The sequence below is a fragment of the Mauremys reevesii genome, linkage group 13, assembly GCF_016161935.1.
Source record: "Mauremys reevesii isolate NIE-2019 linkage group 13, ASM1616193v1, whole genome shotgun sequence".
NCBI lineage: Eukaryota > Metazoa > Chordata > Testudines > Geoemydidae > Mauremys > Mauremys reevesii.
The window spans coordinates 5,235,816-5,262,411 of record NC_052635.1 but is presented as its reverse complement, the minus strand read 5'-3'; the positions used below and the strand labels follow the sequence as shown (position 1 = coordinate 5,262,411).

General features: G+C 57.9%; 1 protein-coding gene across 1 annotated transcript; it reads left to right on the top strand.

Annotated features, from left to right (window-relative positions):
* Positions 1 to 9,411: 9,411 nt before the first annotated feature.
* LOC120380888 (immunoglobulin superfamily member 1-like) lies at positions 9,412 to 25,950 on the top strand. Its single transcript, XM_039498777.1, has 10 exons — positions 9,412 to 9,442; positions 10,969 to 11,007; positions 12,044 to 12,340; positions 15,692 to 15,964; positions 16,931 to 17,242; positions 19,172 to 19,468; positions 20,257 to 20,547; positions 23,007 to 23,585; positions 24,618 to 24,947; positions 25,928 to 25,950. The coding sequence occupies exons 1-10, from the start codon at positions 9,412 to 9,414 to the stop codon at positions 25,948 to 25,950; spliced, it is 2,472 nt and encodes an 823-aa protein (XP_039354711.1).
* Positions 25,951 to 26,596: the final 646 nt, after the last annotated feature.

The window sequence follows — 26,596 nt, the reverse complement described above, 5'->3', positions numbered from 1 at the left end:
TGCGGAGATTGGGGCAGAAGGGGGTGTTAGAAACTGACGGCAATTGTGGAACAGCCGCAAAGCAGGGGGTGACACACAGCGCAGGAGAATCCAGCATCCCGCACACAGCAGAGCAGGACAGAATGGAATAAGAGAAGGGCTGCGGGCGGGACACCGGGGTTCACAATGTGACGCATGGTGGGGAAGCACCAGGGGATGGTTAATGATCGGGATCAGGTTGAGGGGCTGGTTTGATATCTCATTAGCGCCCCCTTGTGGGGAAATGTGAATTCACCTCTCCCCTGCCTGGCTCCCCCACTGCCGCATTCACTGTCTCTTCCCTCCCCAGGGCTCCGATGTGTACACACTCCTGACCTTCCCCTCCTCTGCGACGCCCTGAGCACTGGGGAAGAGGAATGGACCATCGGGAACAGAGGGGATGCTGTGCCGTGAGGGGCTGCCCCGGCACATATGGGGAGCCATTTGGTGAGGGATTGGGAGAGAACCCAGAAATCCAGATCAGGGGCCCTTTAACAATCAGGGCTCAGACACCTCAGCCTGGGCGTCTCCTCCTGTGGCCAATCATCCAGCTGCCCTCATACACACACGAAGTGGGGCCCATCCCCACCAGCAGGGGGCAGCAGGGACATGGATACACACACACACACACACACACACGGAGCAGGTCGCATCCCCTCCATCGGGGGCAGCAGGGACACACACACACACACACACGCATAGCAGAGCCCATCTCCTCCAGCAGGGGGCAACAGGGACAGACAGACAGACACACACACACACACAGACACACACTTCCTACTATTCTTAACCTTTATCACTGTCTCTTGCTTTCGCTGCATTTGCTGTTCCATTAACAGGGCCGGCTCCAGGCACCAGCATTCCAAGCTGGTGCTTGGGGCGGCAATCTGCAAGGGGCGGCAGTCCCTGTTGTTTTGCCCCCAAGCAGCGCACCGAATTGCCGCCGCAGACGGCGGGGGCAGTCCATGTGCCCTTAGGGCGGCAGGCACGTATTTGCGGTAGCGGCAATTCGGCGGCAGCTTCTATGTTTAGCTGTCCGCGGCAGCTGCAGCTAAACATAGAAGCTGCCCCCGAATTGCCACAGCCGCAGAAACACGCCTGCCACCCTACGGGCACAGGGACTGCCCCCGGCATCCGCGGCAGCAATTCGGCGCGCTGCTTGGGGCAGCGAAAACTGTAGAGCCGGCCCTGTCCATTAACATTCATTCTCCAAGGACAGAGAATAAACTCAATTTCAATTAGAAAGGCATGACTCTTTCTGTCCCAAACTGCGCAGTTCTGTTGCTGGGAGGAGAAAGGAAACATCGAGCCCCGGGGAGAAGCGGCTCATGAAGAACATCCTTCCCACCTAGGGGAGTCGGAGGGAGCTGCCCATGGGCGATGGGTGATCACATCAAGGGGAGAATGAATGGAAGGTTCTACCAGGCCAGGCAGCTGCTGTGGGGTCTGTGGCAGGGACACCCCCTGTGGAGAGACAGATCCAAAATGCAAAGAGCCAAAGGGGAGATCCTGGGGAAAAACAAGGACTTTTTTTCTGGGCTCCGGGCTCCCCGGGGAACAGCATTGAAAAGGCGTCGACCCAGTTGTGAGTCTGATGCTGCGACATCTGAAATGTCCCCCCGCACCATCTCCCTTTGGTATGTGCCACAGTCACTGCTCTGCTGCTGAGATCCCAGCTTCTGCACCCCACTTCCACATTTGGGCAGGACCCTTCTGCCTCCAGCGCCCACCCCGCTGGACACAGCCCCAGCTGCAACTCCCACTGCTCAGAGACTCATAGATTTTAAGGTCAGAAGGGACCATCATGATCATCTAGTCTGACCTCCTGCACCTCGCAGGCCACAGAACCGCACCCACCCACTCCTGTAATAGAACCCACACCTCTGGCTGAGTTATTGAATCCTCAGATCATAGTTTAAACACTTCACATTACAGAGAATCCCCCATTTACACTAGTTAAAACCCATGCCCCACTCTGCAGAGAAAGGTGAATAATCCCCAGGGCCTCTGCCAATCTAACCTGGATGGAAATTCCTTCCCAACCCCAAATCGGGTGACAAGTTAGGCCCTGAGCATGTGGGCAAGACCCAGCAGCCAGACACCTGGGAAAGAATTGCCTCTAGTAACTCAGAGCCCTCCCCATCTCATGTCCTGTCTGCGGCCATTGGAGATATTTGCTGCTGGCAGTCGCAGATCGGCCACATGCCACTGTAGGCGGCCCCATCATACCTTCCCCTCCATACACTTATCCAGCTCAGTCTTCAAGCCAGTTAGGTTTTTTGCCCCCACTGCTCCCCTTGGGAGGCTGTTCCAGGACTTCACTCCTCTGATCTTTAGAAACCTTCACCTAATTTCAAGCCTAAACTTGTTGATGGCCAGTTTAGGCACATTTGTTCTTGTGTCGACATTGGTACTTACCTGAAATAACTCCTCTCCCTCTCTGGTATTTATCCCTCTGATGTATTTATAGAGAGCGATCGTATCTCCCCTCAGCCGTCTTTTGGTTACGCAAAAGAAGCCAAGCTCTTTGAGTCTCCTCCCATAAGGCAGGTTTTCCATTCCTTAGATGATCCTAATAGCTCTTCTCTGCACCTGTTCCAGTTTTAATTCATCTTTCTTAAACCTGAGCGACACAGTATTATAGATGAGGTCTCACCAGTGCCTTGTGTAATGATTCGAACACCTCCCTGTCTCTACTGGAAATTCCTTGCCTGATACATCCTAGGACTGCATTGGCCTTTTTCATGGCCACATCACATTGGTGGCTCATAGTCATCCTGTGGTCAACCAATGCACCCAGATCTTTCTCCTCCTCTTCCCACTAATACGTCCCCTCCTTTCCTACCTCTTGGCTCTTGCCATAAAGCACCAGGCACTTGAAAATCAATGACATGGCACCAAGAGGCAGCCAGCCTTGAGTGGGACACCTACCTTCACTCTAGAGGCAGCGGTGGGTGATGAAGAAGATGAGGGCGTTGATGACGAAGAAGGAGCCTCTAATTGCAAGGTCTATGGCCAACGGGAAAGTGAGGCACTGGGCTGTGGACAGAGGGGAATTGCTCCTGAAATTTCAGGCGCATTGGGATCTCTCCAAGATACGTCCAGCTGGAGATGACTCCCGCTGCTTGACTTGGTAGGGTTCAACTGCCCCTCTCCAGCTCCCAGTCAGTCTCCTTCCCTCTCTGCCTATCCCACAAAGGTGGTGGCCTGTGTTACACAGCAGATCAGATTACACAATCCCAGGGTCCCTTCTGGCCTTGAACTCTCTGACTCTTCCCCATGAGGGGTACTGGGATCCAGACATGCCACTATCCAGGAAGCCAGATATAGAGGGGCTGGATTATGTGGGATAGGGCTGGAGACTATGAGTTCACCTGTCACTGTGATGTTCCCAGTGACAGTCAGAGCCTGGCTTCTGGTGGACGGGATCCATCTCCCGCTCATGTTCTCCTCGTACCTGCAGGTGAATTTTCCAATGCTGTTGGGACCAGCCCATGGGATGCTGAGCACAGAGTCAGTGCCGGGCTCCATGGTGCTGATCTCAGACCCAATGTCATCTCATCCTTCTAGAAGTGAAACCTCCTCTCACTGGTGTCCCCGGGGATGGCACAGGTGCTCAGCAGGGGGAGCCTCTCACTCACCACTCCGGATGGGGGATCCATGCTCAGTACTGGTTGGGGAGGGGATCTGAGGGGAGCAGCAACAGAGAGGGGTGAACAGGGGAACCACAGCGCTCAGCATGGGGAAGAGGACACTAGGGGCAGCAGAGGGTGGGGTGAGGAAGGGGAGGCTGTACTGTATAATGGGCACTAGGGGCAGCAGAGGGTGGGAAGGAGCTGCTGTACTGGATACTGGGCACTAGGGGGCAGCAGAGGGCGGGGAAGGGGCAGCTGTGCTGTATAATAGGCACTAGGGGGCAGCAGAGGGTGGGGGTGGGGAAGGGGCGGCTGTGCTGTATAATGGGCACTAGGGGCAGCAGAGGGTGGGGTGGGGCGGGGCGGCTGTACTGTATAATAGGCACTAGGGGGCAGCAGAGGGTGGGGAGGGGAAGGGCGGCTGCACTGTATAATGGGCACTAGGGGCAGCAGAGGGTGGGGGCAGGGACGGGGCGGCTCTACTGTATAATGGGCACTAGGGGCAGCAGAGGGTGGGGGTGGGGAAGGGGCGGCTGTACTGTATAATGGGCACTGATGTTCGTCCATCGTATTTTTATTTTTTTTTCGAGGAAGACCTTGACATCTATCAGGTTGTGAGCTGTCCACAGTGCGTCCGCAGGTGGCTGGTAAGGCCAATACGGGCACGGAATGTTCTGCCACATGTCGGGCAGACATGTGTGGGCACCACTGTTACTACATTTACAGCTCTGGCTTTATGGAGTGCTCGCTTCTCTTGTGCTATAGTTATCCTTCTGGATTCAGATGTCTGGCAGCCTTGATGGCTCAGCGTACGCCATGTCGATCGGTCTTGTGCCAGGGTTTCCCAGGAGGTGATGTCAATATCCAGGGACTTAAGAGAGGCTTTCAGCGTGTCTTTGTATCGCTTCTTTTGTCCCCCGTGCGATCGCTTTCCTTGAGACAGCTCACCAGAAAAGAGCTGTTTGGGGATGCGGTGGTCTGGCATCCTTACAACATGGCCTGCCCAGCGTGTCTGGGCTTTCATAAGCAGAGTGTAAACTGACGGTAGGCCTGCTCTAGAGAGGACTTCTGTATCTGGCACCTTATCCTGCCACTGGATCCTCAGAAGTCTGCGGAGGCAAGTCATGTGGAAATGGTTCAGTTGCCTAGCGTGCCTCCTGTATACAGTCCAAGTCTCACTGGCATACATCAGGGTAGTTAGCACTACTGCTCGGTAGACTTTAAGCTTTGTAGCAAGGCTTATTCCACGGCGGTCCCACACGTTGGTCAGCAGTCCGCCAAAGGCAGAACTTGCCTTGGCGATTCTGCAGTTGACCTCGATGTCAATTGTCACTGCGCGAGAAAGGGTGCTGCCAAGGTATGTAAATTGGTCCACTGCTTGCAGCTTTTGTCCCTTCACTGTGATGGTGGGCTCTTGGTGTTGGGCTTTCGGAGCTGGCTGATGCATCACTTCGGTTTTCTTTATGTTGATAAGGAGGCCGAAGTTATCGCATGCTGCTGCGAATTTATCCATGCTAGCTTGCATTTCCTGCTCTGATCCAGCATTCAGGGCACAGTCGTCAGCAAAAAGGAGGTCTCGTAACACAGTCTCCTTTATTTTGGTGACAGCCTGGAGTCTTCACAGGTTGAACAGTTTCCCATCAGTCCTGTATCTCAGGCTGATTCCCAAGGAACTGTTCTGAAAGGCGTCTGACAGCATGGCTGAGAATATTATGCTGAACAGGGTCGGTGCCAACACACATCCTTGCTTGATGCCGTTTGTGACAGGAAAGGCCTCTGAAGCTTCTCCGTCGTCCAGAACACAAGCCGTCATGCCGTCGTGGAACTGACGTACCACCAGGATGAATCTGTCAGGGCACCCAAACTTCGACATGATGCGCCACAGACCTTCACGACTGACAGTGTCAAAAGCCTTGGTAAGATCCACGAAGATGGAGTACAGTTCACGATTCTGCTCTTGACATTTCTCTTGGAGCTGTCGGACTGCAAAGATCATGTCCACAGTGCCACGCTCTTTGCGGAAGCCGCACTGTGTCTCGGGTAGTAGACCCTGTTCCAGGTGGTCAATCAGGTGATTCAGCAACACTCGTACAAGGATCTTACCTGCGCTAGAAAGCAGTGAGATTCCTCTATGATTATCGCAGACTTTTCGATTTCCTTTCCTCTTGTAGAGGTGTACGATGGACGCGTCTTTCAATTCCTGAGGAATGGACCCTTGATTCCAGAAGGACTGGAACAGCTGAGTGAGTTTGTCAACAAGCATTGCACCACCATCCTTATAGATTTCCGCTGGAATCACATCAGATCCTGAGGCCTTGCCACTAGACAGCTGACTGATGGCCTGTAGGGTTTCAGTCTCTGATGGTGGAACATCCAGGCTGTAGTTAATATCCGCCTGGGGCATTCTGTCAATCGCCTCGTTATTGATGGAAGATGGGTGGTTCAGTACGGATTGGAAATGCTCAGCCCAACGCTGTAGAATGGGCACTAGGGGGCAGCAGAGGGTGGGGGTGGGGAAGGGGCGGCTGTACTGTATAATGGGCACTAGAGGGCAGCAGAGGGTGGGGGCGGGGAGGGGTGGCTGTACTGTATAATGGGCACTAAGGCAGCAGGGGGCGGGGGAGGATTGTCTATAATGTAGAACGGGGGCTGGTCCATACCAGTCACGCTCAGTAGCACCGGGTCACTGGGGGGGTGAGCGGAGGTGGCGCCCGTGCAGCTCTGAGCTGTACCCACACCGGTAGGTCCCGCTGTCGCTGGGGGTGACGTTCAGGACAAGCCAGGGCCCAGGCTCCGTGTCTCGCAGCACCCAGGGGACCTGGGGGATGTGGAGCCCAGCAGGGACGATACACTCGGCTGTACATTTCCCTGCCTGGTGCATACCCCCAGCCTGCGAAACAGCACATGGCAGGTAACCCACAGAACAGATCATCCCTCACCCCAACATCCCACTACAGCTGGAGGCTGCAGTACCGCCTGATGCCACTGGGGGGATCCTGATGGGGCTGGCGGCTGCAGTACCGCCTGCTTCCACTGGGGGGATCCTGGTAGGGCTAGAACCTGCAGTACCACCTGCTGCCACTGGGGGGCTCCTTGCGATGGAGACCGGGGGGCTCTTGGGGGATTTTCTACACCCGTTACACAGCCCCCCACCCCCCAGATCCTAACCACCCTGGGTCCTCACCCACCCTCTTTCCCCCCATTTCACCCTCCCGCTCCATCACCCCAGGTGGTTTCAGGTCCCCAGACGAGCGGCGGCGTCTCCATCTCCCCCATCTCCACAGGGACCCGGGGCGACTGGCACCTCTGGAGACCCAGGGCCCCAAATGCCCCCCCTGCCCCACACTGAGCTCCCCCCTGCCCTGTCCCTGGCTGCAGAGGGGCGGACTCAGGGGGCCCCATATGGCGAGGCTGGAAGTGCGGGCCGGGAGCTGGAGAGACCCACAGGGTCTGTCTGTGCCCAGCAGCCCCAGGCGAGACACTGCCCAGCCGGGGCCTGGCTCTGCAGGGAGGGACCCAGGCCCCTGCCCCAGGTGGGGAACAGCCCAGCAAGGTCTGTGGTGAGAGCAGCCAGCTCCAGTGAGAGCCAGGAAGTGGGGGAGGGGACAAGAGGCAGCAACCGCCCATCCCCCCCCCCAGCCAGTCAGTTCCCCCCACCCAGGGGCCCTATGGGAGCCAGCCCCCCCCCCCGCCCCAGAGGGGAAAGGCCCCGTGCCCATTTCCCCCCCCCAGAGCCAGCCAGGCCACCCCCTTTCCAATAACCACACGCACAGACCCCCGTGCACAGACCAGGGGAGGATCTGCAGCCAGGTTGTAAGAGAGGAGACAAGAGGGGGGTGAGAGCTCTGGGGTGGGACGGGTGATGGGGGGCAGGATCAAGGGGTGTGGGGCAAATGGCTCTGGATACTGGATTTACAGACCATCCCAGTCTGTTACAGGGAGAAAGAAAGAAAGATTCAGTGTCTTGGGAGGGGACAGGACATGGAAGGGGGTTGGTGGATTCACCCCTCCTGGGTGAAACTGACACGATTCTTGTCAGTTTCACTGTGTGTATTCACAAGCGGGGCCCTGATCCGTGTCTGCGCAGCACCCGGCACAACGAGGGGCTTGATCTCAGGCGGGGTCTGCGCTGCAGAGCACGACGGGGGCGGCTCTTCTGGGAAACTCCCCATCAGACAACACGCTGCGGCTCTGTGCTGCAGCTCCCTGCACAGCAGCACATACTCTGTTGCAGGGCAATGGGGAAACCGAGGCAGGGCCTCCCCCAGCAGACAATAACCAGCTGCAGAGCTAGAGCCCGAAGGAGACACCGAGCCCCCACAAGCTGCCTTTGGGGAGCAGGGAAAAGCCCCATGGAGGGGGACCCAGGCGGGTGTGAGGGGCGCCATCCGGAGTCTGCCTGTGCGGAACTGAACCTGCTGGAAACAGGCTCCAGCCCTGTTAATCTCTGAGGAACCCAGGCGTCCGAGGTGCGGAAGGCTGATGGAGGGAGGCAGGGAATGAGCCGGGGCCGAAGGAGGGGGGCCGAGGGTGACTAGCAGAGAAAGAACAGACACAGAGGGGACGACACAGGAAAGAGGAGGGGTGCGGCGGTCGCGTGGGGTTTATTTATTGTTTCGCAGACAGTCTGGTCCAGCCAAGCCACAGCGTCTTACCAGCCTTGTTCAAGCCGCGAAGACCTGCGGGAAACGGAGTCATTTTGCAGCCCTCACCCGACGTGTGTCCTGGTTTGGGGGACGGAAACAGAGCGGAAGGAAGAGGGAGACAAGAATGAACGGGCCGGGGTGGGGGAAGGGGGAGGAGTGGGAGTGGGAGCAAGAGATGGAGAGAGAATGAAAATGGGCGACAGGGGAAACGGACAAAAAGCAAATTGTAGAGTGAGATGAAGAGCAAAGAGTGAACGAGGCAGGGGCTGAAGGAGGAGGGCAGATGGGGAAGGGGGAACGAGGCAGGAGCTGAACCAGGTTGCGTGGTCGGGGTGTCACTCACCCAGCACAGGGAGGAGGCCAGTTAGCTCCATACTGGGTTGAACTGGCCGAGGCTGGGAGCTGCATCCCCCGCGCCCGGCCCTGCCTCTCTGCTGACAGCAGCCGGGGCCCCGGGGGCCACTCTCGGTGCAGCGGGAGGAAGTGCTGTCCGAGGGACGCAGCCACCGCCCCGCCACAGCACCAAGGTGTCAAGCGCTGTGGGCTCAGAGCCAGGCCGACCACAGCCCAGCCCTGGTCCCCAAATAGCAGCTCCTGGAAACGCTACAGGAAGTGGGGAGAGGGGCTGGACTGAGACCCTGCCCAGCGCTTCGAGGGAGGGGCTGGGGGGGGCTCAGCAGGGGGTGCCGTGCTGCAGGGAGTGGGGCAGGGGGCTCAGCAGGGGGTTCTGTCTGCTACCCCAGAATGAGGGGGCCTAGGCAGCGTCGCTCTGCGGCTGTTCCCCAGCCGCCCCACCCCAGAGCTGGCTGCATCTCAGCCCCAGGCGGGACATCCTGTGAAGCATTGGGTGTGGCTGGAGCTGTCGGCACAGGCAGTGCACAGTGGCTGGTAGCTGCAAGGCATGCTGGGAGCCCCAATTCCCAGCCGTGGTCGGCCTGGCTCTGAGCCCGCAGCGCTTGACACCTCGGTGCTGGGGCGGGGCGGTGGCTGCGTCCCTCGGACAGCACTTCCTCCCGCTGCACCGAGGGGCCCGGGGCCCCGGCTGCTCTCAACAGAGAGGCAGGGCCGGGCGCGGGGGATGCAGCTCCCAGCCTCGGCCAGTTCAACCCAGTATGCAGCTAACTGGCCTCCTCCCTGTGCTGGGTGAGTGACCCCCCCAACCCGGCTTCAGCTCCTGCCTTGGTTCCCCCTTCCCCTCTGCCCCCCTCCTTCCGCCCCTGCCTTGGTCCCCCCTTCCCCTCTGGCCTCCTCCTCTGTGTCTGTTCTTTCTCTCCTAGTCACCCTCTGTCCCCCTCCTTCAGCCCCTGCCTCCTTCCCCCTTCCCATCTGCCCACCTCCTGCAGCCCCTGCCTCCTTCCCCCTTCCCCTCTGTCCCCCTCCTGCAGCCCCTGCCTCATTCACTCCCTGCTCTTTCTCTCACTCTAGAATTTGCTTTTTGTCCTTTTCCTCTGTCGCCCATTTTCATTCTCTCTCCAGCTCTTGCTCCCACTCCCACTCCTGCAAAATGACTCCGTTTCCCGAATTACCGCCGAAGCGGGACCCGCCGCCGAAGTGCCGGGTCTCCTGCAGTAATTCAGCGGCAGGGGGCTCCCGCTGCAGGTCTTCGGGGCACTTCAGTGGCGGGTCCCGTAGTGGAAGGACCCCCCCACACCAAATTACCGCCGAAGTGGGGGCCCCCAACTGCTGAAGACCCCAGGTCCCCTGAATCCTCTGAGCGGCCCTGCCCGTCCGCCTGGGGAGCCGTGCACTGGAGGGCAACGTGCTCCCCTCGGAGATACATGGGCTGTGGGGGCAGGGCCGGCTCCAGACCCTAGCGCGCCAAGCGCGCGCTTTGGACGGCGGGCCGCGGGAGGGCAGCAGGCGGCTCCAGTGGACCTCCCGCAGGCGTGCCTGCGGAGGGTCCGCTGGTCCCGCGGCTTCGGTGGAGCATCCGCAGGCACGCCTGCAGAAGGTCCACCGGAGCCGCGGGACCGGCGACCGCCAGAGTGCCCCCCACGGCGTGCCGCCCTGCTTGGGGCGGCGCAATTCCTAGAGCCACCCCTGTGTGGGGGATCCAGGACTAAAGTGGGGGGCAGCGGAGGAGCAGGAATGAGGGGGAGGGATAGCTCTGTGGTTTGAGTATTGAGCCTGCTAAACCCAGGGTTGTGAGTTCAATCCTTGAGGGAGCTGCTTAGGGGTCTGGGGCAAAAATCAGTCCTTGGTCCTGCTAGTGAATGCGGGGGGCTGGACTCAATGACCTTTCAATATCCCTTCCGGCTCTAGGAAATAGGTATTGCTCCATATACTTATTAAATACCATGTGCACCATAGGGTGGCCACCTGTCTGGTCTTTAACCAGAAAGTCTAGTCAAAAAGGGGACCTGACGCTGTCCAGTCAGATCTACTGAATGGACACCCAGAGTCCGGTTACTGCAGGTGGGGAGGCACCGAGTCATCACCCATGTCAGCTTCTACTCAGCCAGGGCCGCCTCCTACCTGCACCAGGTGCCTGCAGCTCCCCGCCCCGGCTCTGCAGGTGAGTCCCTCCCGACTCACACAGGGCCGAGGGGAGAGGGGGAAGGCAGTGGGCAATGGAGGGAGGGGGAAAGTGGAGTGAATGGGGGTGCGGCCTTCCCTCCTGTGCCGTCCCCGGAGCGCTCACTCCCCGTCTCTTCTCTTCTCTCCTTCAGCTTCTCTCCAGGTCCTTCCCCAGCTGGTGTCACCTGCAGGTAAGGAGGGACCCGATCCACACACACCTCCCAGCTGTCTGTCCAGGTGGGTCCCCTCCGTGAAAGGGGGTCACCCCATGGGGCAGACTTCAAGTTCCAGTCTGGCCCCATGGCGGGGGTCTGGCTGATTGGGTCAGAGAATGGGACATGGGGCCTTTCACCTCTCGGGGCTGCCAGCTCCGATCCTGCCCCAGAGGAACTGGCTGGTCAGTGGGGTGGGGAATGGGACCAGACAGGGGACACTGATTCCAGCATTCGCTTCAGTGCCTGGCTTCTCACTGTGGGGTCCCAGGCACTGTGTATAGAGACCCCCTGCTCCCAGGCATCGTGTGCAGGGACTCTCCCACCCCACCTCTGAGTGCATCTCACCCTGTTTCTGCTCCTCTCAGCTCCCAGCTTCGGGACCTGCAGGGGGGCCCGGGAAGACTTCCCAAAGTGACTGGTGATTTGTGGGGGGCTCAGTTTTCTGAGGTCCCCTGGAGGCCTTATAGGTGCTGGATTCTCTGATGGGGGAGCCACCCCCCTGCTTAGAACCAGACCCCTGTAAGCTGCTTGAAATGGAGCACCCCAGAAACAGACTCTAGCCCTGGCCCCAGACGTTAAATCTCAGCAGCTCTGGCTGCAAGCCAGGAGGTGGGGTAGAATTTGAGCCTGGGGGCTTCCATCTCTCTCCCTAGCTGCCATCTCCTCTCATCTCCCCACCCCCACTTCCCTCATCCGTCCTGTCTCAGCACCTGCATGGAGCTGAGTGAGCTGCTCCATGTCCTGCAGAGCCTGTTACATATGGCATGGCCAAGTGGGAACCAGAACACCCTAGAGGTGAAGGGGGCTCCTGCCCCATCCCCATGGAGTACATGGGCAGGGGTGAAGCCACGAGAGATGCAGCCAGAACTCTGGGGCCTGTGGGGTGCAGACACCAGGTGACACCAGGAGAGCTGCGAGGGGCTGCCGGCTATAGCCGAGGGGGACAGAAATAGGGAGACAACACTTGGCTGGGGGAGTGTAACATCTCCTGAATCTCTCTGCCCTTCCTCAGCCGCCCTGCAAACCCCCACCATCATCGTACAGCCCCAGCACCCTGTGTATTTCCCGGGGGAGCGTCTCACCCTCAGATGCTCAGCCCCTGACGAGGAGGCGGTGACCAGCTACCAGTTCTACAATCAGCACGGGGAACGGGTCTTCACAGAAACCACCGGCCTGCCTGGGGGGCCCTGGCTGGTCCTGACGGCTGAGACGGGGAAGGCCGGGGCGTACAGCTGTGAGTACTGGGCAGTGAGAGACGGACGGCACATCTACTCTGCACGCAGCCAGCCCGTCCCGGTACCAGTGATGGGTGAGTCCCCTTTCTCCTGCTGTCTAATAGGGGATTCCCATCCCCATCTCCATCACAGGTGAGACCCCAACCCCTCATATGTGGGGAGGGTCACCAGCCTGCTCACTTCAACCCCCAGGGTCTTGCCCTTGATGGATGGTCTCATTGCCTTCATTCCACCTACCCCCCCCCAAAAAATGAACCCCCCCAAACAAACCAAAATCATTTCACAGATTCTCAAACCAGAAAGGCTCCCTGTGATCCCCTAGTCCCGTCTCCACCAGCTGTCCCCAGCATAATTCCTGTTTGAACTAGAGCAGATCTCCTAGGGAAACATCCACCCTGGTTTTAAAAATGGCCAGTGATGGAGAATCCACCACTGGGTACGATCCTCCAGTGGTGAATTCCCGTGGCCTCCCTTATTCCACCCTATTCCCAGTCTGAATTTGTCTAGCTGCAATGTTCATTCACTGGATCCTGTTAGATCTTTGGCTGCCAGATTGAAGAGCCCTTTGGTATCAGATTTCTGTCGTCGCATTAGGCACTTACAGACCACGATCAAATCACCCCTCCACCTTGGTTAAGCTAAACCTGTCAAGCTCTAGAGATTCCTTCAGCACCTGAGCTGGTGGCGAGGCAGACTGTAGATTTCAAGAACGTGGCCAAGTTTTAGGTTGCTGGTTTGATTCTGGCTTGAAGGAGCTTCCTGATGGTCTGTTCAATAGTGCTTGTAGCTCTTTGAATTCTCACTCTGTCCTCCAAAGTCCTCGCATGGGATGGGAGGGGAGGGTTGAAATTCATTGCAGACACGTCAGAATGTTTCATTTAAAGACTGTGGATCAGAATGAGACATTTTCCCCTTCTTGAAACAAAATCCTTTATTTTTGGCTCTGTTCGTATCCTGTATCTCTCAGAGCGGCTGTGGTGCCTGATGGGAGTTTCAGTGCTGGTGTTTGGTGGCCCCATTCTCCTTTCCTGGCCAGCCCCCCTCTCAGAACTAAGCCCCCCATGTTGCATTGCAGCAATTCAACTAGAGAGGTGAGCGCTGTGCCTCTTGGCAGACGTAGTCCGGAACAGACGTCTGTTCTGCGTTCGATTTTTGTCAATAAACACCGATTTTGCTGCCCACACACAACGCAACAGAGAAATATTTCCAACCTTCATAACTGACATTTACCACTAGGCAAAGTAAGAACAATGATGACGAGATCTATTTCGGGCTATTTACTTTGTATATTTTGTCCGCATGGTCTCACCACAAGCACTGCGCCGGCCACGTTGCGTGAGCACAGCCTGGAGTGCAAGCCGGGGGCCTCTTCCTTTTCACCTCATCAGGCCCTAAAGGAGCCCGGTTTGAACCAGCATCTCCTAGGACGCTTTCTCACAGCCCCTGGGAGTGCAGGGGGCAGCCAGCCCTCACGCTCTCTCTAGCCCCTAAGCATTCTCTCTATCTCCCCAGGGAGCGTGTTACTCTCCGGTGCTCGGCTCCCAGGAGGGAGATATCACTTCAGCGATGAAATCGGGGTGCAGGTCTCTGCAGATCTCCCTGCTCAGAACAGGGGTGCTCAGCTGGGGCTCACAGCTGTGATGCGGACCCCGAAAGCACACACCTGCCCATCCTGGGGAGCAGAGTCTGGGTGGGAGACCATCTCAGAGCGCAGACATCCCTGCTTGGCCCTAGCGACTGTTTCCTAGGCCTGGCTGAGCTGGGGTGTAACGATGCTGGTTCTGGTGGGACCCAACTGCGAGTGCCAATTCAGGACAAATTGCTTAAAACAGGGCAGTCACAGCTCAAGGCTGGGGTTTTTTCACCTCAAAGGCAAACCAAACCAGCCAGACAAAGAGGACTTTGGTCTCACCCCACTGGCTAACCACAAGTCACAAGCAATTCCCTTAGACACGACAGTCTCCCAGTATCACCACCAGTGCCATTTGTCCTGGGGATGAATGGTTATGAAAACCAACATCCCAGTAAAAGAAAAAAGGGTCTCTTGATCCCAGAGAACCAAGCCCCAGACCCAGGTCAATATACAGATCAGATCTTACCCACAAATCACGCTCTTGCCAATCCTTTAGAATCTAAACTCTAAAGGTTTATTCATAAAAGGAAAAAGATAGAGATGAGAGCTAGAATTGGTTAAATGGAATCAGTTACATACAGTAATGGCAAAGTTCTTGGTTCAGGCTTGTAGCAGTGATGGAATAAACTGCAGGTTTAAATAAAGTCTCTGGAGTCCATCCCCCGCTGGGATGGGTCATTCAGTCCTTTGTTCAAAGCTTCTGTTTGTAGCAAAGTCCCTCCAGAGATAAGAAGCAGGATTGAAGACAAGATGCAGATGGGGCATCAGCCTCTTATAGTCTTTTCCAGGTGTAAGAACCTCTTTGTTCTTACTTTGGAAAATTACAGCAAAATGGAGTCTGGAGTCACATGGGAAAGCCCCTGCATACTTTGCTGAGTTACAAGGTGTGTCTGCCTTCTCTCAATGGGTCAGTTGTGTAGCTGATGGTCCTTAATGGGCCATCAAGCAGGCTAGGCAGAGCTAACACCAACTTGTCTGGGATGTCACCCAGAAGCAGAGCATAAGTTTGAAGTACAGACAGTACAGAGCCAATATTCATAACTTCAACTACAAAATGACGCACAGATATAGACACCATAATTATACCTAGCAAACCATAACCTTGACTTAGACACCTCATTTGACCCCCTTTATACAAGATTTGGTGCCACTACAAGACTTTGGTTGCAACCATGTTCTATATGGTCCCAGATCATGTCAATAATGTCACATGGGGTCCCTGGCATTTCTTCCCCTACAGTCAGAGGCGCCTCTAGCTTTTTTGCCACCTCAAGCACGGCAGGCAGGCTGCCTTCGGCGGCTTGCCTGTGGGAGATCCCTGGTCCTGCAGATTCGGCAACTTGCCTGTGGGAGGTCCGCCAGTCCCGCAGCTTCGGCGTACCCACTGCCGAATTTCCGCCAAATCTGCGGGACCAGCAGACCTCCCACAGGCAAGCCGCCGAAGGCCGCGTGACTGCCGCCCTTGCAGAGACTGGCAGGGCACCCCCCGCGGCTTGCCACCCCCCGCATGCGCTTGGAGCATTGATGCCTGGAGCCACCTCTGCCTACAGTGCTGTCAAGAGCATCAGCTGAGTTTCACTACCTGGTTCTCCTCCTTCTAGTTGTGTCAGGTTTTCAAGAACTGAAATTCACTCCCCTCTCAGGACCGGGGATAGAAACCAGGAGTCCTGGCTCCCAGCCCATGCCTTGATTTGACCTTTACACCCCACTTCCTCATCCGCAATTGCTCTGCTGTTTCCACACTCTCGGTACATTAACACCCCCTCTTCTCTCCTATTGTTGCTCCTCGCAGATTTCCCTGCTGCTCCATCCATCTCTGTGATTTCTGATCCCCCCGGGAACAGCCCTGTTACCATCCTATGCTTGGCCCTTCCGGGACACATGGCTACAAGGTACCAGTTCCTGAGGCAGGGGAATGTCATTGTCTCACAGCCGGGTGCCCGTCTCCAGCTCCGTCAGTCTGATTTAGATGCTACCAGCCCTTACACCTGCAGCTATGAGGTGAATGTCTCAGGAAGAACGATCCAGTCACTGCCGAGTGCCCCCCTCTCAATCCATCTGATAGGTGAGTCATGATTCCATCTACACCTCTTGGTTCAGGCGATGGCTGTTCAGACGTCTGGCCTGCAGAATGGAGGGGTTGTGGGCTACCGACCAGTACATCTGCAATGGACTGAGCAATCTATCTGTAGAGCTGATGAATCCTGTCTGATACTGGGGGGTTGGTATCTGGGCCAGACTGCAGACTCCACTTTGGATGGGGGAATCTTTACCTTTGCTGTGGTCAGTTGGTCTCCATCTTTGGCTGAACCTCCAAAGGAAGGTGGGAACAGAATCGCACAAGACGGTCGTTGAGTTAAAATGCTCGGCCATTGCAATGTGATTGCTCTGGGCAATCAGAGCGCTCCTGTCCAGAAGAGCTGGTTTGTCAAGGGAGGTCGTGTTAGTAACTAAATCCCTGTGACACTCTCCTCAGCAAGGGAGAGCTGTGGTGCTGCTGAAATGTCCGTCACCTCCCTGACATTCCCACCTATCGGCCTTGCCGGCAAATTCCTTGAGATCTGCCAGTCCAAACCTGGCCTTGCAGGTCCCAATCGGTGTCCGCAGAGGCATCTCCCTGCAGTTCCCAGTCCTGCTGCTGGGAGACTCTCAGGAATTATTAAATTCACTGTCTCCACAGAGACCGAGCACCAGTTGGCCTGTTGGGTTAGCTGTAGGCTCACACCTGCCTGATTCCAGGAGCATCGCCTGATGGTCTTTAAAGACCAATCAACCTTCCCTGAAATGGGCAAGAAAACTGAGAAAATCAGTAAATGAAAAGTGGGTGAACCCAGAACTGATGCTCCTCAAAGAAAACATCTCTGGGTGGGGAAGGAACATTAGTGACCAAGGAGGGAACTATGGCGTGGTAGCAAATGAACTTGGGTGTCGTCTCCCTCTGGACACATCACCCATCTCCTGGGATTGGGTGGAGGGAGCTCCATAGCCCTGGGGGTTGTTGAAGGGCTCAGTCCCCACTGTCTCTCTTCAGGGCCTTCCGTGATCCCGGAAAACTTTCGGCCAACTCTGCGGCTGTCCCCAACGGGCCCTGAGTTCACCACTGGTAAGTCTGTTACCCTGACGTGCTCAGCTCCCAGCTGGGAGAAGAAGATGCAGTTCTGCTTCCTCAAGGCCGGGGAACAAGTGGCATGCACGAGACAGGCCCTGGAGGACTCTCAGAGTTACCAGATTGGCAGACTCGGCATGGAGGATTCTGGTTCGTACACCTGTACGTACCGGGTAGCCGAACCTGGGCAGGAGATCTCCTCCCTAGAGAGCCAGCCCATCTCCATCAGAGTCACAGGTGAGGTCTCTTTCTCTCAGCAAGTGACAGCAGGGACCAGCGTCAGAACATAAGAGCTGCCATGCTGGGCCCTGGTCCGTCTAGCCCAGTAGCCTGTCTCCAATGGTGGCCCATACCAGAGCTTCAGGGGGAGCGTACAGAACAGGGCAGTTATGGAAGGATCCAGCCCAGGCGTCCATCGTGGCTTGTAGTAGTCAGAGGTTCAGCCTCACCCTGAGCATGGGATTGTGTCCCTGACCATCTTGGCTCAGAGCCATTGATGGACCTGTCCTCCATGAATGGATCCAGTACCTTTGGGAACCCAGATATGCTTTTGGCCATCACAGCATCCCATGGCAAGGAGAGCGACAGAGACCAGGCAACTGGATGGTCGACCTCAGCGGGCTGGACAGTCAGTCTCTGGGGCTCTTTCTCCAGCTGACTTGTCCTTGCACTTCTGGCTGGGTTTGGTGCCGAGTAACGCTTTGATTTGCTCTTCGGTGTTGGGGCGCAGAGGGTAGCCACCAGGGTCGAAGGGTGGAAGTGCAAGTGTAGAAAGAAATATAGATGAGAGTTAGAATTGGTTAAATGGAATCAATTACATAGGGTAAGGGGAAAGTTCCTGGTTCAGGCTTGTAGCAGTGATGGAATAAACTGCAGGCTCAAATCAAGTGTCTGGAACATCCCCAGCTGGGATGGGTCATTCAGTCCTTTGTTTAGAGGTTCAGTTTACAGCACGGTTCCTCTGGAGGTCAGAAGCAGAATTAAAGACAAGATGGAGGAGTTTTCAGGGCCTTTTATATCCTCTGCCCATGGAAAGACACCACATTATTCTTATTGTGAAAATCACAGCAACAAGATGGAGTCTGGAGTCACATGGACGAGTCACATGTCCATGCATGACTCGGTTTGCAGGCCGATGCCATTGTTTACATGTTAGTTTGAACGGTCCCAGGAAAGCTCCAATGTGGATTGGCATCTCCCAAAGTCCATCGTCAGTTAAGTGTTTCTTGATGGGGCACTTAGTGAGAATAGTCCTTTGTCAAGAAGCTTCACTGAGGCTATTTAGAATCAAGACACACTGAGAGACAATCAGGAACATAGCCAATCTTCATAACTTCAGCTACCAAAATGGTACACAACTACGGATCCCATAATCATAGACACCTTACACCAGTGGTCCCCAACCTTTCAGTGTGGGTGGGCGCCGGACGACTAGCCGCCGAAATGCCGCCGAGGAGCGCGGCCGCCAGACAAGCAGCCGCTGAAATGCCGCCAACAAGCAGCAACGCCAAAAAGCGTCGCTGCCGAAATGCCGCCAACAAGCAGCGTCATCAAGAGGTGTCGCCGCCGAGAAGCAGCAGCATTTCGGCGGCGACGCTTTTTGGTGTTGCTGCTTCTCGAAGGCATTTTGTCAGCTCCAGCGGCCGCGCTCCTCGGCGGTGGGGCACAGTAGGCGGGCGCCCATAGAAGCCCCGGCGGGCGCCATGGCCCCGCAGGCACCATGTTGGGTACCACTGTCTAACACGACAACCTTTGTACAATATTTGCTGCAAATATATAACAGTGGTTGCAACAATGATCTATATGGTCACAGTTTACGTCAATAATGTCACAACAGGACTCCTGGGTTCTATTCCTGAGAGTTCCTCTGAGTTGGCAGTCATGCTCCATGCCTCAGTTTCCCCTTTTGTGAAACAAGGATGTAACTGTCTTGACCCACTTCCCATAGGGCTCCTGAGGGTTGAATTACATCCCTGCCCTTTGAGCTCCCGGGTGGCGCTTTCCCCTGGGTTGTCAGGGAGAGAGACGAGGGGGTGGGGGGGTGAGGGAAGCATCTAGCGGTGGGAGAAAAGGAACCAGAAGAAGGTGGGTTGGGTGTTCTTGGGATCAGCTGGGGGGGCTGAAGGTAGGGCCCTGGTCACTGAGTCCTCTCCCCGTTCGCTCCAGATCCCCTGCCAGCCCCTGCGCTCTCTCTGAGCCCCCAGCACCCTGTGTACGTGTGGGGAGAGCGGGTGACCCTGGAGTGTTCGGCTCCCGGGGGCCCGGAGGTGGCTGGATACAGGTTCTACAAGAGACACCGAGGCCGGGCCCCCGAGGAGCTGCCTGCAGGGGCCACGGGGCCCTTAGAGATGCTCACAGTGGAGGTGGGAGATCCCAGCGAGTACAGCTGTGCCTATTGGGTCCTGCGAGCCAGCCAGGAGATCCCCTCCCGGGAGAGCCCCCCTGTGCCCATCGCTGTGATCGGTGAGTCTCACTAACCCGGCCGGGGGGTTGGGGCACCGGGTAATTCTCCCCCAGCAGCCACTGGGACATACTGGGGCCAGAGTCCCCAACCTGCTCAGCTTCGCTCTCTGGGCTCCAGGCAAGGGGAGAAGGAGAGGGGGGCGGGCGCTGGTAGCCAGGACTCCTTGGTCCCACCCCTCACTCTGCGAGGGGAGTGGTGGTTAGAGCTGGGGGGCTTAGAGCCAGGACCCCTGAGTTCTATCCCCGGCTCTGGGGGGGCTAGTGGGTTAAACCAGGGGACATGACATTTTAGCTGCGCTGGAGATACAAACTCACCTGCCCCATCCAGCCGGCCTTTCTCATTCCACTCATTTCTAGCACATGTCACACCAGGACCATCCCTGCCGCCCGGCTGTGGTGAGGAAACCTCAGTCCCATGCTAGCTAGCGCCCGCACCTCCGGAGGTTGGGTCTGGGTCATGCCCCGGGCAGTGGGGAGTGAATTTGGGATCTGGGGATGGCAGAGCATGAGCCGCCTTGGCTGGATGAGACCCAGCTCTGTTAGATGAGGCTAGAGAAAGGTTCACCAGCAGGGGACACCCCCCAGCTCAAAGCCTCCTCCGAGCCGGCACCCCATGGTTGGCTTGTCAGCTGTGGCCGTTTGAAGGCGTCTCCTTGGTGAGATGGGGGCAGGTGTATCTGTAGGTGACAACTAACCTAAAGGTGATGGCTCCCAAAGTGCACTGACCCGCAGTGGGCCGGGTGCTCCCAAATCCCGTAGGACTCCTTCCCCCTCACCGTCTCTTTCAGCCCCCCTGCCTGCCCCTTGGCTCACCGCGAGCCCAGCACACCCGGTCTACGTCGTGGGAGAAGCCGTGGCTCTGACCTGCTCGATTCCTGGGGCTCCCACGCTGGCCACGGTTCAGTTCTCCAAGGACGGAGGGGAGCTCCCCTCACCTCTGCTCAGCGACAGCCCCACCCTGCAGCTCGCCAGCGTGGGCACGGGGCACGCCGGGACCTACTCCTGTCGGTACCAGAGGTGGGAGTCCGGGAGAGAGATCTCATCCCCCCCCAGTGGGGCCGTCGTCATCTCCGTGCTGGGTGAGACCACGTTCCCCGCAGGACCCACGGGCAGGAGCCTCCAGCCTCCGCCGCAGAGCGACTCCCTGGGCCGGGGACACACTGGGAGCCGAGGGTGGCAGGGAAGAGGCGAAACAGATGATTGATAGGGACCATCACCATGAACAGCCAGGGGGGTGGGGAGGTGTCGCGGCTGGGTGGGGGAGTGGGTGTCCAGGCTTCCCCCTGCTGGAGGGAATGAGTCCTGCCCTGTGTGTGCTCGTGTGTGTGTGTGTGTGTGTGTGTGTGTGTGTCCCTGCGCCCTCCGCTGGAGGGGATGAGCCCTGCCCTGTGTCGGGGGGGTGGGGTCTCTGCTGCCCCGGCTGATTTCGCTTCCCCTTGTCTCATGTTGTCCCCTGTCCCTTTTCCCCATGTCACCCAGTCCCCCCAGCTGCCCCCCAGCTCTCTGTGTCCCCGTCCCATCCCGCCTACATCCCCGGTGACTCCGTCACCCTGACGTGCTCAGCTCCTGGGGGCCACACGCTGTTGAGGATCCAGTTTCTCAAGGACGGTCAGAACCTAGATTCCCAGATGCCTGGTCCTGACCCACTCCAGCTCAGCCGCGCCCTCCGGCTGCCCCCTCTGGCCCCATCCCACTCCGGGGCGTACAGCTGTGGGTACTGGTTCCTGGAATCGGGGCAGGAGATCCCATCCGGGCTGAGCGACCCCGTCCACATCCTGGTGCTGGGTGAGTGCACGTCCCTTCGGAGGGTGGCACTGGGTGGAGAGAGAGAGAAGCCGCCGACAGGGCTTGTCAGGGTCCCCTCCTCACTCTGAACTCTGGGTTACAGATGTGGGGATACTCATGAAAGACCCTCTAAGCTTATTACTACCAGCTTAGGTTAAAAACTTCCCCAAGGCACAAATCCTTCCCTTGTCCTTGGACGGTATTGCTGCCACCACCAAGTGATTTAGACAAAAATTCAGGAAAAGGGTCACTTGGAGTCCCTAGTTCCTCAAAATATTCCCCCAACCCCCTTCCCCCCCCCCCTTCCTGGGGAGACGAGAATAATGCGAGTGCCGACCAGACCCTTCGTCTCTAGGACACTGAAAATCCATCAGGTTCTTAAAGGAAGAACTTTATTTAAAGAAAAAGTAAAAGAATCACACCTGCAAAATCAGGATGGAAGGTAACTTTACAGGGTAATAAAAAGATTTAAAACACAAAGGATTCCCCTCTAGGCTCCGCTTCAAAGTTACAAAAACAGGAATAAACCTCCCTCTTAGCATAGGGAAAATTCACAAGCTAAAACAAAAGATAATCTAAGGCATTTCCTTGCTGTTACTTACAATTTTTTAAATCTTAGCTGGATCTCTTCAGGCGTTTTCAGGAGATGTCTTTCCTGCCTGGTCTCTCTCTCCATCCAGAGAGGGAACACCAAAGAGCACAGACAAAACCTCCCTGCAGCCTGACCCACAGTGGGTGGTGCCGGTCGTAGGGACACACCAGCTCTGCGTGTGGCCCGGCACAGCTGGGGAGGGATCAGGGCCACCCGGGGGGGCGCCTCTCACTGGTGATCTAACCATGTGCTGCTCCGTGACACCAGCTCTGGTGCTGTCTACCCAGAGGAGCTGGGCTGCAGGGGGCAAATGGAGATAACGGGGGGCGGGGGGTTGGGAGCACAGACTCACTGGGGGCAGGTTCCCATCTCTGGGCTCACCAGCTATGAACTGGGGGGTCTCATGTGAGCTCTTTCCCTCTCCCCCCCATTCTCTCTGTCTATCCCAGAGTCACCCCCTGCCCCCCCGGCTCACTTTGGCTCCCACACACCCTGTGTACGTTCCGGGGGAGCGGGTGACCCTCAGGTGCTTGGCTCCCCAGGGCGAGGAGGTGGCCGGGTACAGATTCTACAGGCAACGAAGGGGGCTGACCACTGACAGGGTCCCTGAGCCAATGGGGGGCGCCTGGCTGGAGCTCAGGGCTCAGATGGGGACGGCCGGGCTGTACGTCTGTGCATACTGGGCACTGCACACTGGGCGGGAGGTGCCATCTGAAGAGAGCCGGCCCATCTCTGTGTCTGTGACAGATGAGCTCGGTCTGGTCTCTGATACCCCTCCCAATGCACCCCTGCACCTTGTCCATCTTCACCCTGTCCCCCGTTCCACATCCTCCTTCCCCCTGCACCCGAACTCTTATTGCCCTTCACCCTCTGCATCCCTTCACCCTGTCCCCCTGCGTCCCTTCACCCCATCCCCCTGCATCCCTGCACCCCGTCCCTGGCTGTGCGATGGCAGCCAAAGCAGGCAAGAGAACAAAGGGGATGAGATGAGCCGGGAGGCTGGCCAAGGGGAGAAGGTTTCTGACCATCGGCGGTGGGATGCCCTGAACCAACCTCTGGCAGGAGCTGGGGGGCAAAGACCTGCTGTCCCCAGCTCCCCCCTGGACCACTTGGAGACCGTCTGTGGCAAAAGGCCAAGATTGAGGCATGTTTCCTCCCCAGATCCCCCTGGGAAGCCCTCGGTGTCCCTGTCTCCAGACTATCCGGCCTACGTGGCTGGAGACAGGGTGGAAATTAACTGCTCGGCTCCCCCCGGTGCCTCCCCGGTGCAGTACGGGCTCTACGAGAGCGGGGAGCCGCTAGGATCCGTGACGGGAAACGCTGGGACTCGGCAGATGGATCTTCAAGACAATGGCGCCAGAAACGCAACCTGGTCCTTCTCCTGCGCCTACGTGGAGCTGATCCAGGGCAGGGCAGTGCCCTCCAATGCCAGCGACCCCGTCTCCGTCTCCGTGTTCCCAGCACCGCCCGCCCCATCCCTGCGGCTCATCCCGCCCCTCCCGCTCTACGTGACGGGGGAGACGGTGACGGCCGAGTGCGTCGTCCCCGCTGGGCCCTACGTCCCCTGGGCCCACTGGGTGCGGAGAGACGGGGAGGCACTTCGAGAGCAGCCGGGGCCCCGGCTCTCCCTGAACATCACCCCCAGCGACAGCGGGACCTACCGGTGTGGGTACAGCACAGAGCTCCATGGGCGCCACCTCCGCTCACCCCCCAGCGACCCGGTGCCACTGAGAGTGACTGGTACGGACCCCCCCAGCCCCCATTCTACATGATAGACAGTCCTGCCCCGCCCCTGCTGCCTCACTGCCCATTAGACCGTACAGCCGCCTCCCCTGCCTCTGCTGCCCCTAGTGCCCATTATACAGTACAGCTGCCCCTCCCTGCCCCCACCCTCTGCTGCCCCTAGTGCCCATAATACAGTACAGCCGCCCTAATGCCCATTATACAGTATAGCCGCCTTCCCCACCCCCACCTCTGCTGCCCCTAGTGCCCATTATACAGTACAGCCGCCCCTTCCCCTCACCACCCTTTGCTGCCCCTAGTGCCCATTATACAGTACAGCCGCCCTCCCCACCCCTACCCTCTGCTGCCCCTAATGCCCATTATACAGTACAGCCGCCCCTTCCCCACCCCCACCCTCTGCTGCCTCTAGTGGCCATTATACAGTATAGCCGCCCCTTCCCCACCCCCACCCTCTGCTGCCCCCTAGTGCCCATTATACAGTACAGCCGCCCCTTCCCCCCCGCCACCGTCTGCGGCCCCTAGTGCCCATTATACAGTACAGCCGCCTTCCCGCCCCACCCTCTGCTGCCCCCTAGTGCCCATTATACAGTACAGCTGCCCCTCCCCACCCCACCCTCTGCTGCCCCTAGTGCCCATTAGATGGTATAGCCACCCTTCCCCCACCTCACCTCTGCTGCCCCCTAGTGCCCATTATACAGTACAGCCGCCCGTCCCCACCTCCACCTCTGCTGCCCCTAGTGCCCATTATACAGTACAGCCGCCCCTTCCCCAGCCCCACCTCTGCTGCCCCTAGTGCCCATTATACAGTACAGCTGCCCCTCCCCACCCCCCCCCTCCCCGGCCCCACGTGCCCATTAGATGGTACAGCCACCCTTCTGCTGCCCCTAGTGCCCCTTATACAGCACAGCCGCCCTTCCCCACCCCCATCCTCTGCTGCCCCCTAGTGCCCATTATACAGTACACCCACCCATTCCCCACACTCAGCATATGGTTTCTCTGTTGACCTCTGCCCTGTCCTGCTCCCCTCAGATCCCCCTCCCCAGCCAGTGCTGAGGGTGGATCCACCGTCCGGAGTGGTGAGTGAAGGGCTCCCCCTGCTCATCACCTGCATGGCCCCCGGGGACGCCAGCGAGAGGAGGTTTCACTTCAACAAGGATGGAGCTGAGCTCGTCCCTGGGGACACAGGGTCTGAGATCAGCACCACAGAGCCCAGCACCGGCTCTATGAACTTCTCTGTGCTCAGCATCCTGCGAGCCGGTCCCAGCAACACCGGGGAATTCAGCTGCGGGTACGAGGTGAACATGAGCAGCAGGTGGATCCCATCCCCCAGGAGCCAGGCTGTGAACGTCACTGTGACAGGTGAGGCCTGTAATCACACCCGCAATAACCCCAGCACCCTACACCTGCTCCCCTGGGGGAGACCCTGGAACCAAGACACAGCATGTGTCAGAGGGGGTGAGAGAACCACATGTGGATCCAAAGGTGCAGTACCTGAGCCGGACACCAGGTGGCAGCATTTTACCATGGATGGTACCAGGAGCATCTGGCAGGCAAAAAAACCCACCTTAAAGGGGAGGGCCCAGATTGTTCCCTGTACCAGCTGGGGTCTGGAGCTGTTAGTGGGTCCCCAGACGCTGCCCCCTCCCTTGTTCCTGGCTGTTAACTCATCCCCTCCTTTTACCAGAGTGGTCTCTGCCCATCCCCCTGGTGGCTGGGTGCAGTGGGGCTGCCACGGCTCTGGCTCTGCTGCTGCTGCTCATCTGCCTCTGCAGGAAGAAGAAGGCAGGTGCGTGAGGCATAGAATGGAGAATGGGACCCAGGCATGAGAAACAGGAGTGTTCTCACCTAGGGGCGGCTTCAGTGCTCTCAGCCCCCACAAGGAGTGAAGTGGGCTAGCAAGAGCCAGTTGCAAAGGACTATGGGTAACTGGCTACAGCAGGACAGCCATGCAAGGGATCATGGGTAGTTGGGTACCACAGGACTCTGCTGCAAAGGACTGTGGGTAACTTGGCACAGCAGACTCCTATACAAAGGATTGTGAGTGATTTGCCTCTGGGGGGAGGGAATACCAGGAATGGGCTGAGACCCAGCCAACTTCGGGTAGGGGACAGGATGGGGGATGGGACCCAGGCATCCAAGAAGCAGCACAGTCACCTCACCGCTGAGGGAGCCATTCAGGTCCCAGACCCGGGGCTCAACAAACTGGGAGGGGGATGGGTCCCAGGCATCCGGGATGGCAGGGTGCTCCCCCTTAGGGGGCACCACAACGGGGGAGAGAAGGGGACAAGAGACTCCGTAGAATCTCACTTTAATTCCATCTCTTTCCCTTCCTTCCCCAGCTACCCGCCGGCTCTCCACGTAAGTTCCTCAGGGTCCCCAGGCCTCTCTGTGGGGCTGGGAGCCATTTGTCCCCGGGAGGGCAAATCTGTTCCAACAGGTCCCTCAATCCCCTGAGTTCTCCGATTCCCCCCATTCTATCCTCCTGCACCTCGCAGCCCCCTGGTGGTCACATTGGAATTGCAGTCACCACCCCCTGGGCCCAGCTAATCCCAGCAGAGCCCCCACCACCAGGCCAAGCCCCATATTGACCCCCACTCCCACAATTCCCTTCCAGGTCCTACTGGAAGAGCCAGGAGCTGCGCCGGTCGCGGATAATGAGACGGTATGTAAGGGGGCAGGGTCTGGTCTCCCTGGCCCCACCCCCCAGGGGACTGGCTCTAGGGTCACCCCCCCAGCCTGGCTCGCTCACACCCTCTAGTGGTGACACCAGCACATAGCGGGTCGCACAGCCTGGATGGGGGCTGGGTGTTGAGCTCAAGTGATAGGGGCTCCAGTCCATGGATCCAGGTGGCCGGTGGGTCAGTCTATGGGGAGGGGGAAAATAAAAGGGGGGATTTCTGTTTCTGGGACACTGTGAATGATAAGAGGGGGCTGGGGCCCATGTGGGGCATTGGATGGCTAAGTGCGCCCAGGGGCTGATCTCAGTGGGGAACACGGGGGCAGCAGGG